Genomic DNA, 12,898 nt, shown 5'->3' on the forward strand with positions numbered 1-12,898 from the left:
TGATATAGAGGAGTCGAGGGAGAAAGTTTTGTGGTCACATGTGACCAAAATGGAACTTTTTGGTCATAATTCCACGACTCGTGTTTGGAGGAAGATGAATGAAGAGTTCCTAAGAACACCATCCCTACTGTGAACCATGAGGGTGGTAGCATCGTGCTTTCGGCGTGTTTTTGTGCACATAGCACAGGACTATTGCACTGTATTAAGGAGAGGATGACCACGGCCATGTATTGTGAGATTTTGAAGAAAAACCTCTTTCCCTCAGTCAGAGCATTGAAGATGTGTTGGGGCTGGGTCTTTCAACATGACCCGAAGCACACAGCCAGGAAAACCAAGGAGTGGCTCCGTAAGAAGCATATCAAGGTTCTGGTGTGGTCTAGCCTGTGTCCAGACCTAAACCCAATAAAAAATTTTTGGACGGAGCTGAAACTCCGTATTTCTCAGTGACAGCCCAGAAACCAGTCTGATCTAGAGAAGATCTGTGTGGAGGAGTGGGCCAAAATCCCTCCTGCAGTGTGTGCAAACCTGGTGAACAACTACAGAAATCGTTTGATCTCTGTAATTGCAAACAAAGGCTACTGTACTAAATATTAACATTTTCTCAGCTGTTCGAATACGTATTTGCAGCTGTATCACACAAATAATTTAAAAAAAATCTTACATTGGGATTTCTGTTTTTTTCTTTTTAGATTATCTCTCTCTCTCACAGTGGACAAGCACCTACAATGAAAATTTCTGAGCCTCCATGATTTCTAAGTGGGAGAACTTGTAAAACAGCATGGTCTTCAAATACTCATTTTCTTCACTGTATACACTGCCTAGGAGAATTTCTATGTTGTTGTACAGTGGTACAATAACAAATAAATGGGATCCATACGTATGGAATAGAGGCAACATTGGTGCACTTTGCCCATTCACAGATAATTTGTTTGTGGACTGGTGAACATCCAGACTGGTCAACTTTTGTAACCCTTTCCAGCTTCGAACAAATCAACAATTCTTAATTGTAGGTCTTCTGAAAGGTTTTTTGAACAATGCATGTCACACATCAAATAATCTCTCTTGACAGGAGACAATTCGATCCTGGTGTGTTTACTAGTGGCCAGAGCAGCTTTAAGTCACACCTCCAATCTTTTTTTTTTTTTTTTTTTTGTCATTGATTGGACTTCATGTGTGGCTCAGGCAGCCTGAGACACACCAAAAAAATTTACCACACATGATTTGTTTGCAGCGATGTTGGCATGTGCCAGTCATATCTGCTGGTATTTAGCTGGCACCCTGGGCTCCTATGTTTTTTTTTTTTTTTTTTTAAACCTCATTACATAATTTCCGCACGCTGCTCTGTGCTCTTGCAGGAATATTTACAGCATGGCTCTTGAGCAAACTTCAAACATGCAGAAGGAGAAGCAACAGTGCTGAACTTTCACCTTTTGTGGAGAAAATGTCCAAAGCTGAATTGATTTTAAGATCTTTCCTCATACTTTTGCAACCTTTCTGTGCTTTATACAAGTCAAGAAAACTTTTTCGTAGGTATTCTGAGAAGTCTTTTGAGCGGGCCGTGGTATACATCAGGCAGCACTTCTTTACAGGAGACAATTGTATCATGTTTGTATTTTCCAGAACCAGACCAGCTTTGAGACAAACAGAGGTATGCTTATTTTTTTTTACTTGTCTGTCCTGTGAATATTTTAATCAAAAAATGTGACCATTTCTTATACTGTTATTTAAGCAGACTGATTATTCTTATGAATTATATAAAAATCTGATATTTATGACCTACATTGTTTATGGAGAAATGTAAGAAATTCCAACGGGTTTACATACTTTTCCCTCCCACTGTATACATCTTATCCTCATCAGGACTAAAGGACCCCCAGCTCCACCCGGGAGTGTTTGCCAACTGTACATTCACACGAGCCTCCACCTCTGTTTGTATTCTATAACCTGCTGATGACATAATTTCACAACGCTAAAAACAAATATTGTCTTTATAAATCCTATTTAACATTATTGAGGGCCCAGGCTTAATCCGGCCTTGACTGTGTGGAGTTCGCATGCTCTCCCCGTGCCTTTGTGTTTTCCTCCAGGCACTCGTTTCCTCCCACATCCCCCAAAACATGCTTGGTAGGTTCACCGAGGACTTTAAATTGTCAGTAGGTGTGAACGTGAGTGTCAAGGATTGCTTGTTTACATGCTACGAGTAGCAGTTTAGGCAGTGACGCGAGGTCAGGGTAGGCAAGTGAGGCAGACCCGCACTGCTCCCTGGTGGTCTTTCCTTTCCACTGCTTGTAAATATTAAAACCAACCTTATGATGAAATTAAATTGTTCCATTTTACTTTTATGGTCCGTGCTTTACATTGATTTCCCCCCTCCCAATCCGACATTTTAATGATTCCATCATTAATATAGCAGAAATTTGATTTTTTTCTTGATCCAATGCATAGGAAGCGCAGCGACAGAGTCACGTTGAATCATGGCTGCCATGATGGCTCAGCATCCATTCAAGCAGGCTGTGATTGGTCCTTGGCTATTCCCCCCACACCCCATCAGTGCTGTTACACTGTATAACTACTAAGCGACTTATTACAGTACAGATCTTTACAGAGGCTAAACTATCAATATAAATTAGAACAATTCACAACAGTGGTATTTGGGTTTGTTTTTCAATCTGTTAAATGGCTACTTCTGCTTCCTGGAGGATGAAGAACAGACATGATGATTCTGGGGGAAGATATTGACTCACAAGCTAAAAAACAAACAAAAAAGTATTAATCATGCACCTTTATCAATATTATCACCTGAAATGGATTAAAATATTTTGCGTTATTGAAATTTTAATGGACCATTCTTCTGCAAAGATTTCTAGACATTAGTTTTGTATTAATTTGTGTGAAACTGTTGTGTCCAATTAGTTAACGATTTACAAATCATGGCTACTACCAAATTCACACCTACGGACAATTTCTACTTATTCTGTATCCACTTTTACTTGCTGAAGTTTAGAAATGTCCAACTTCCCAGTTTAATGGATTGCGCCATCATATTTTAGGACAGTAACAAAAACAGAAGCAAACCCACTTTTCAATCAGAAGATTCTGGTATAAGGCATCTAACAAAAGCTTATACACTTAATCTACCGATGTCTATTAACATAAAACACTGTCAGGCAAACATTGACTTAAACTTGTTGAATTACTAAAACAGATATTACTTTCTAGATATTATTATTATTATTATATTATTTTACAACTTGTTGATTGTGCGCTCTTGTGAAAACAGAAGCAGATGGGGAATCCTCCCATTCTCACTTCTGCTTTTTCATCCCACCAACTGTTTCTTTTTGATTTATGGTGCACAGTACGTTAGTACGTCCGTAAAGGTAACATATTTTTTCATTTTATTTTCTTACATTCATCTGAATCTTGCCCTAATAAATGGAGTGTGTTTCAGGTTGATTTGACAATGAAGGAATATGGGATTATTTTGATATTCATTTCAGGTAAGTTTCATTTTACCTGTTAAATCAAAAATGTATTTTGAGGACATCAAAACTCCGTACTGACCTAAAATTGTTCAAAGTTGAATTCTGGCTAGATGATCATAATTCTTCCTTTTATGCCTGATATTTTTTGTAAATAACGTTTCTCCATGCTGACTTTATTTGCTCAAAAGGTGTATTGAGCGGAGAGTTTGGGGTGACATTTACAAACCAGTGTGCTTTGGAGGGGATGACGGTCCTTGTTCGTTGCCAGTACGACTACCCAGTTCTTCACATCGTCACTTCAGCTCGTTGGTATAAAGCCCGGTGGGGTTTAGGCAGGTACATCATATCCGCGTTTATCCCAAGCCACTTCGAAGATGTGAGCAACTCCAGGAAAGACTGCAGTCTGAAGATCCATAACATAAAACGCTCTGATGAAGGACATTACCTCTTTCGTTTCTTGACCACTCTGAGCAGTTGGACGAGCAAAAATACACTTTATCTGTCAGTAAAAGGTACAGACACTTTTACTTTTAAATAGAGCTGGGCAATTAATGGGTTTTATTAATCCATTGTTCATTGTGTCTTTTTTAATGGCTTCTTTTAAATTGTAATTTTTGTTTAAAAAAAAAAAAAAATTAAGTCCATACTGCCCAGTTCTAGCTTTGAGTACCATTTGAATACGCCACTTAATCGAGACTTTCTGGGGCAGAAATGATTGCTGCTGTGGAGCCAAGCACAGTGACAGAGGGGCAGTCTGTTACCCTGACTTGCAGCAGCAGCAACTGCGGTAAGCTGATGCATGTCTGGTACCGAGATGGCAAAGTGGTACCGCACCCGGTCTTCCAAGCCAGCAGAAAAGATTCTGGGAGTTACTACTGTGCTCTCCTCGGACAAGAGAAGATCAAATCGGCTCCTGTGGTTCTAAATGTTCAATGTGAGTAGTTTTTGAGACTCTTTCCAAGGCAGACATTAATGGCAACATTGTGGACCTTTTAATAGATACTTTTCACGTGACGTCACGAGTCACATGACTTTTGTTTACGATGCCATACTGGACGACAAAACTACAATATAACTTGTGTTTTTTAATGATCTTTTTGTGAATATTGGCTTGCTTATAAGCGTGTTAGGGCCTTTTCATCAGGGTATTTCATTGTGTGGCTTATGGTTGTAAGAACAGACAGAAAAAAGGGTCTGACACTTCAGGCATTGTTTACTTTTTGCTGGGCATTCAGCTAATTTACTGTGGTATCCTCCACACTTGTTACATATCTATGCGGAGGTCTTTGGGCTGTCAATATGCCTACTCGCGTCCCCAGTGAAACTTTGCTTTCCAGGTTTGCGGTGGATAACATGAATGTCGTGGGTGTCGCTAGCCATAGGCTTTAGCTGCACTTTTGCTAACTCGTGGGAGCGGGCTATGCCGATCGCCTTTTTTGAGTGTGAACTCCGGCCCCTGGCTGAGTAACTTTTCGCTTACAGTTGGTGAGTTGGTCGCGAAAAGTATGCGGTCTCTGACCATCTCATCGCAGTTTGTGTAGTTACAGTCACAGTAGTTACAATATTTCAGAGTTCGGTCACAAAGTGCTCACATGATTCACAGTTACCTTGCGCCTTCTCATGAAACTTATATCTGGCAAATATGGGTTTTGCTTTTGGAGTGAGGTAATCAGAGAATTTTTCGGAGTACGTTTTTAGCAACTTAGCTTCGTCTCCGGTCAGTATCCACATATTGCTGACATCCCGTCCTTTTGTCGCCGACCCACAGCATGAGGAACTACACTTTTCCTCTTCAGCTCTGTTTTTAAGCGCTCCTGTGAACATGATTTTGGCGTGTTGCTTGAATCTCCACCACGCATGTGGTTAATTGGATGAGTCCCAGTTCATCCTTGAGCTAGGAGCCCTGGACATACGCCTCCATCGTGGTCAATTCGTCCTCATCTTCATGTGCACCCCCCATGAGTCCGTAGTTATAGTACCGTCACTCTGACACCATGTTATGATCTTGCTGCCGTGTTATTGAATAACATAGACGTGAGTCCAACTGTATTTTTTAACGTGGGTGATATTTACCACCAACCTCTCTCGCTCATTTCTTTATTGTCCTGTCTCGTTACGCCCCGCTGACGTCAACACAATCACAATCGCATCACAAGAAAAAAAAAGAAAAGAAAAGACAAAGTATAAAGAAAAGAAATATAAAGTATAAAGCCAAAATAAATATGTCAGACTGAAGATAAAATTACAATAGTGCAGACAATCCCGAATACAATGTGAGGGATTTTGGTGAAATTAATAAAAAAAATGATACAACCATCTTTCTTTTCTCTTGTATGTTACACTTGCAATATAGGAGAAGTACTATAGCTCAATCTAATAACGAGACGATACTTGCTCTGAAGTTTTACATGTGGCTTCTTTCTTTATTCCTCACTTCACCGCAAGTGCTTCAATCGCCTCCGATTACACTGTTCGTTTGTCAAAGGACTTTCAAGATAAAAGATCAAATGATAACCGTAGCCAAAATTAATAAAAAAAGCCCAAAAATTACAGTTTACACTTATCGCTTCCTAGCCTTGATATGTAGACACAATCTTGCTGTCCAAATTGGCGTTGTAAACAAAAAAAACATATGTCAATGAAAAGTATCTATCGTGCAGTGTGGCGTACTTAAAATCTTAAATTCGGGTTGCATTGTTGTTATACAGTTGAGAACATTTTATTTTTGGGAGGATGAAAACATATTTACACTTGTGAATATTTTGTACATCCACGTTGGGGCGATGAAGACTCAGTTGCTCATATTTGTTAAAATAAATAGTTATTTGTTTGTTTGTTTGCGGCGGCGTGGCTTCAGTTGGTTGAGTCGATATCTCCCAAGCTGAAAGGCTTTGGGTTTGATTCTGAGGTGCGTCTCCATCTCTCTATGTGCCCCACAAATGACTCCCTACCAATCCACCGTGTAATTTCTTGCTCATATTCAGGTGGCATTCAGGCATTATAATAAAAACATGTTCATCAGTGATTTGTTAGTAGGTTGGGTTTTTTTTTTTTTTAATTTACATCAAAATAGAGCGCAAGTCCACATTGCTGATGTCAGACAGTGATAGCATTTGTTGTCTATTGATACTCCACTTAATCAAAATACAATATATCCCAGTACAGTACAGTTATTTTGTCCCACACTTGCTGAGGTGTTGTCTCATCGTGCAATAAACATGTTGATCTAAGTTTTAATTCTCTATGTTGACAAACTTTGTTTATGTTTACATCAGACGCTCCGAGCAACGTTGTGCTGTCCATTACGCCACCAGAAGACGTCATCAACGGAAGTTCCGTAACTCTCAGCTGCAGCGGCGATGCCAACCCACCTGTTCCAGAAAGTGGCTACAGCCTGTATAAGGGCAATCGTTTGATAAGTTCTGGACCAAGTCACACCATTTCGCTTCTTCGCCCCACCCACAGTGGACTGTATCATTGTAAAGCCTCCAACAACATTAGCTTGGAGGGAATCCCATTTGGGAAATCACCTGAGATCAACCTGGATGTGCAGTGTACGTATTGGTGGACCCGATGACTCTGAAGAGTAAACCACCTTGTATATTGGTATGACGTGAGTCACAGGATGAATCCAATCTTGTCACGGTTTTTCTACCTATGGTAGTTATTTCAACAACTGTAATCACAAAAAAATGCCAGTGTTGTAGTAATTATAAAACATTCTAAATTACTGACTCAAATAAGATGATACAAATCTGAAGGAATGACAAATTCCAGCAGGGGTGTCAAACTCATTCTTCTCGCGGGCCACATTGTAGTTACAGATTCCGCCAGAGTGCCGTTGTGAAAATCTTTCACCTCATCGTATTTACACATCAAATTTATGAACTAGTTTTGGAATCAGAAATTAAGGGTAATTGATTTTTCAACTATTGTTGATGTTTCGGCGCGCAAAAAATGCTTGCAATATCTCAATGTTATCATTTATGAAATGATGATTTCACATTTTTAACAAAAATAATGGAAGATGATACACGTGGTTTGCCTTAAAATCGTGCGGCGGGCCGGATCTGGCCCCCAGGCCTTGAGTTCGACACTGGATATTTAGTAAATACAGATTTTTCTTCCTTTTTTACTTCATGCGAGCTAGGTGTCCCAATTTTCCCAACCACTTATCCTCACTGGAGTTGCGGGCGTGCTGGAGTCTCTCCCAGTTATCTTCAGGCAAGAGGCAGGATACACCCTGAATTGGTCACATTGGTCACACTCACATTCACACCTTCGGGCAATTTAGAGTCTTCAGTTAACCTACTGCACATGTTTTTGGGATACAGGAGGAAACTGGAATACCCATAGAAAACCCACTTAGGCCAGGGGAAAATGTAAACTCCGCGCAGCGAGACCAGATTCAAACCGACGTCCTCGGAATTGTGAGGCAGACATGCTGACCGTGCCACCATAAATGCTTTTGTCCTCATAAAAATATTGTGATATCGTCATATTTGAACCAAGATATAAGTTAACGGGGGATGTGAATGACAGCAGTCTATCATAGTCATTGACTTATTCTTGCGCATGTATCATTTTTCATCAAACACCCGATGTGACTTATTCATGCTGTCCTTCAAACTTCTTGGTCTTCGCAGATCTGCCAAGTGTTGCTGAGGGCAGTCGTGTCAACATGATGTGCGGAATCACAGCCAACCCTGCCACCCACAGCTACATCTGGTTCAAGTGGACGAGTTCCAGCACCCTGCTCCAAGTAGGTACGGGACAGATGCTGCCTCTTCTCTCCGTGGAAACGCCCAGCACTGGAATCTATCTCTGCCAGGCCCGAAGCCAACTAGAGGTCATCAACTCGACGAAAGTCCTACTTTTAAAGGAGGAAAATCATTCCGGTTCGTGTTTCCTCCCCCGTCAAATACACTATACAGTTGAAACTAGAGGTTTACATACACCACGGTTGTCCACACTTTTTTTTATGAGTTTTATGATCGACATATACAGCATTTATTTATACAGTTAATATATTGAAATGAGCGGCACGGTGGCTGAGCTGGAAAAGTGTTGGCCTCACAATTCTGAGGTATCTGGTTCAATCATGGGCCCGCTGTGTGGAGTTTGCATGTCCTCCCCTTGCCTGCGTGGGTTTTCTCCGGGCATTCCGGTTTCCTCCCACATCCCAAAAACATACGACATTAATTGGACACTCTAAATTGCCCCTATGTTTGATTGTGAGTGTGGCTTTTTTTTTATGTGACCTACGATTGGCTGGCAACCAATTCAGGTTGTACACCGCCTCCTGCCCATTGACAGCTGGGATAGGCTCCAGCACTCCCCGCAACCCTTGTGAGGATAAGCAGCTAACAACACAGATGGATGGATATATTGAGACGTGGAACATGTTTTGCGATACCTTGCATACCTGCACGAATCCGTATTGCGAAATCAAACCACTCATTATAAAGAAAGATGATGTAAAGGACATACCATATTAAAATGATTGATGTATGTAACTTCTGATTTCAACTATTATAGGCCTGTATCTAATCATCCACTCCCTCATTGATCTTTATAACTGTTTGAAGCAACTCAGCCGTTAAAAGCAGTTTTTTTATGTAACTTCTTCTTTTCAAGTGCCACCTTACACAATATACGGCAGCAGAGAAAAAGACCACACTTATTAACACTTTAAGCCTGTATTTTTCTAATAATATGGAAGGTTTAGTTTACCAGTAGCGCTATCAGACGGAGCTCAGTCTATTGCCACCCGCATGTAAGGTTTCTGTGACATCATAGGGAAATGTCCTTTTCCATGCTTGTCCGTACACCTACCGACCTACTTTTATCTCCACAGGTCATGCATCTGTCCAAATACTTGCTGGAGTTGGAGCTTGTATTTTTGTAACATTTGTTCTCGCTCTTCTTTTTCTATGGTAGGTCACTGATATAATGAATGATTGTGTAACTCAGCAGTAACCAATTTTTGAGAGTTAACAAATATGGGAAGTTTCCCTTCCTCTCTTTGCTTGTAGTTCAAGTACTGCACAACTTTGTGGTTTCCTATTGCCTAACCCAAAAAAAACCTACAACATTTCTCTTCAATTTACCACATTTGAAGTGGTGGGGGCCAGAATCTTATTTTTTCCCAAATCTCTGGGCCCTGTGCCTAACATGGCTTCATACAGTATATGCTTAAAAATATTTAGATACTGTATAACATAAAGTATAGAACAGAGAAGATTACCAAGATGCAGCAATAATGTTAAAAACTAAACTTTTCATGCAAAGAGAAGCCCATTTGTCAATGAAAGATCACCCCGCCGAAACAATTTGTAAGGGGGAAAAAAAAACCAAAAACGCTGCTTTTCATAATATTTAAAAGATTTGATTCTGTTTTATTCTTGTGCTAGGAAAAAACAGAGGAAGATGGAAAAAAAGGTTTGCAGCTTCCATTCATCCTTTTATTGCACTTCTCTATGTTTGGTCTCCCCTATTTCCACCACAGAGGCAATTCCTAGCCAGCTGTAAGAAATAAGCATCTTTTTTACAGACAACCCCCATAACAAAAAAAGCCAATTGTTGTTTGTTTACACAAAACCCCCTCTATACGGCATAGTGGTCCAACTGTATGATCTGACACAGGGAAGTGGCATCCTCAATCCAGACTATTATGATGTTTGACATCTGCATTAAGGGCTGGTGCTGATGTTGAGTGTTGGATGTGAAATGTCACACCTCTGACTTACTTTTCTGGGGATGCCTTTTATTTAGGCTTTGGGGGTTCCGGTGCCAATCCATGTACTCCCTCAGAGTGGTGCAGTCCCCCCCAACTCTGTTTTCGTACCATTTGTACAAAACAACAACATGACAAAATGGTGGAAAAAATTCCAGCTTTTGCAGACAGTAAAAATGGCTATATGGTACTATAGTCCTTGCAGTGGGTCCTTGGTCTAGCCAGAAGTCCCCTCCTTTTTGGCCTTTTCGCCTCCAAGGTTACATGCCTGAAAAACAGATGCCCAAGCCACCTTGGGTTTCTCCTCTTAATGGAGAGCAGTAATGTCTCTACTTTGAAATTCAAGACACAAACCCCAATTCCAATGAAGTTAGGGCATTGTGTAACACATAAAATAACAAAAACAGAATACAAATATTCTCAAATTCTTTACAAGAGCGTTACTGATGTCATGCACACAAGAAAAAGTTTTGGAGCAAGAAATCCAAGCAATGCATTTTTCAGGGATGTCCCTGTTTACTTCACCAAGCCACATTATGTGCATTTTATAACAGACTGGGTTGGTAGGAAAAGAGTGCAAGTACCAGACTGACCTGGCATAAGTCCAGACCTGTCTCCCATTGAAAATGTGTGGCGCATTATGAAGCGCAAATTTTTTTCAAATGGACACCCTGGGTTGTTGAGCAACTGAAGTTGTATATCAAGTAAGAATGGGGAACAATTTAAACTACAAAGTTTCAGCAATTAGTGTTCTCAGGTCCCAAATACACATGGAGTGTTGTTAAAAGTAGAGATAACGTAACACACAGGTAAACATGACCCCGTCCCATCTTTTGGCAACATTTTGCAGGTATCAAATTCAAAATAAGTGAATATTTTAAAAACTAAACTAAACACTAAAGTATATCAGTTTGAACATGATCTTGTCTTTGTTGTGAATTCGCTTAAATGTAGCTTGAAAAGGATTTTCAAGTTATTATATTGTTTTTATTTACATTTTACACAATGTCCCAATTTCATTGGAATTTGGGTTTATATGTCCCAAAGCCGGTCTCCTTCATTCCATTACTCGGTAACAAGATATTGGAACTTCATTGCAACCAGAATGGTGCATGCCACCTTTGGCCTCCAATTTGATTTTAATGATTATCATCCCGGTTATTTCTTGTCACAGCAAATGTTTAAGTGACACAGCTTGATGAGACTACCTGGCCTTCATCATTTGCGAATAGCAGGGAAGAGAAGAGCTGTTGCAGCCAAAAAAATGGGCACAATAAAATCATTCTATTGGCAATATTTAAGTAGTGTATAACTAAATTGGGGGGGAAAAAGTTGGTGTTCATTTGGTTACCCCGAGATCAAACATAGCCTATACAATAAAACACTGATCTTATGAGAGAATATTCCAAGGACATTGTTTGTATATTTGTTTTTTTCTGTCTTGCACATTAACTAACCACTCATTAATAATGACCTATCAGGCGATGTTTCCTTTTCAAGAAGTCAGCTCTGCCACCAATGAAGATCAGTCCAACGGTGTTTATAGTAACATTGTTCATACCCCATCTCCTCACCCTCCGGCACAAAAATACTCCAAGAAACAACATGAAAATGTGATGCATTTGTATGGACACGTAAAAAGCAGACGCCAACGCTCACGGCCACCATCATGTAATAAGCACTTGTCCATTCCCAATGATGATGACGAGGTTACCTACTCTACAGTTACATTTGAAGCGAGACAAACACATTCTGACAGAAACAGACTACAAGAATCCAGGTAGGTTTACTAAAAAAGAAAAGATTGATGCAGATTGCCATGGAGTCGACGTAACTCTGGGGGCTCATTCCTTCTTTCTTTTCCACCTAGGTCCCAAATGGTAGAGATTGGCGACTCGGTAATCTATAGCACCGTGGCTAATTCCAGTTGTGTGTAACAAACATGGTGGCAATTTTTTGTGAGATTTAATTGGTATCTCAGTCCATTTAAGTGCACCTTGTATAATTCTTCATATATGTTAATGTATTGGACTTTTTATTTTTCAAAATTATATTTGATCCCTGCTTAAAAAAAAAAAAAAAAATTCTATTGAACATTTCTAAAGAACTATAGAACTTTAGGACCCAAGTCAATTTCTATAGAAATTCTATTGTTCTGTAGAATTTATATAGAAAATCACAGCCAAAGTTCTATAGAACAAGTTGTTCTGTACAAATTCTATAGAATTCATTAGATTTCTGTATAATAGCTATAGAACATTTTTTTGCAGGTGTGACTCATGAGAATTGCAAAAATACTGTACTATTCCACTGTGTATACATTGTTTTGCAGCAAGAATATCGTACTATGAGTTACTTTTATTGAGGTGGGTGACAGGAGAAAATGTACAAATATTTGTGTAAAAATATTACTTGTACTGAAAAATAAAACGAAGCATGAAAGTGTGGTTGCGTTTAATAATCACATTTAATCCTCACTCGAATCCTGAATGGCTTGATTCAGATGAGATGTATTTCTGTATTATTATTATTTTGGTTTATTTGTTTTCCCTTCGGACATGATGCTGTTTCGTCACCTCCGACCTTGTTTTATGTCGTCCTGATTGGGTGCTACCGCCACCTGCTGGCTGCAGTTCCGCATAAAGGATCAATATTCACTTTCAAGGCTTCATGAAGT

The 12,898-nt window shown here is 39.7% G+C and overlaps 1 protein-coding gene across 6 annotated transcripts; it reads left to right on the forward strand.

Annotated features, from left to right (window-relative positions):
• The first annotated feature begins 2,892 nt into the window (after positions 1–2,892).
• Positions 2,893–12,658, forward strand: LOC133508648 (B-cell receptor CD22-like). Of its 6 annotated transcripts, none has more exons than XM_061834900.1 (11): positions 2,904–3,380; positions 3,452–3,500; positions 3,674–3,997; positions 4,195–4,419; positions 6,761–7,039; positions 8,129–8,247; positions 8,317–8,383; positions 9,343–9,421; positions 9,899–9,926; positions 11,703–12,001; positions 12,092–12,658. In XM_061834900.1, exons 2-11 carry the CDS (start codon positions 3,464–3,466, stop codon positions 12,156–12,158), a joined length of 1,524 nt encoding a protein of 507 aa, XP_061690884.1. In that variant the 5' UTR covers positions 2,904–3,380; positions 3,452–3,463; the 3' UTR covers positions 12,159–12,658. The 6 variants fall into 6 exon arrangements, with proteins under 6 accessions (XP_061690886.1, XP_061690887.1, XP_061690884.1 ...); XM_061834901.1 differs by having other exon boundaries at positions 2,914–3,380; positions 8,132–8,247; positions 12,092–12,640; XM_061834902.1 differs by lacking the exon at positions 9,899–9,926 and having other exon boundaries at positions 2,893–3,380; positions 8,129–8,251.
• The last annotated feature ends 240 nt before the right edge of the window (positions 12,659–12,898 follow it).

The sequence above is a fragment of the Syngnathoides biaculeatus genome, chromosome 11, assembly GCF_019802595.1.
Source record: "Syngnathoides biaculeatus isolate LvHL_M chromosome 11, ASM1980259v1, whole genome shotgun sequence".
NCBI lineage: Eukaryota > Metazoa > Chordata > Actinopteri > Syngnathiformes > Syngnathidae > Syngnathoides > Syngnathoides biaculeatus.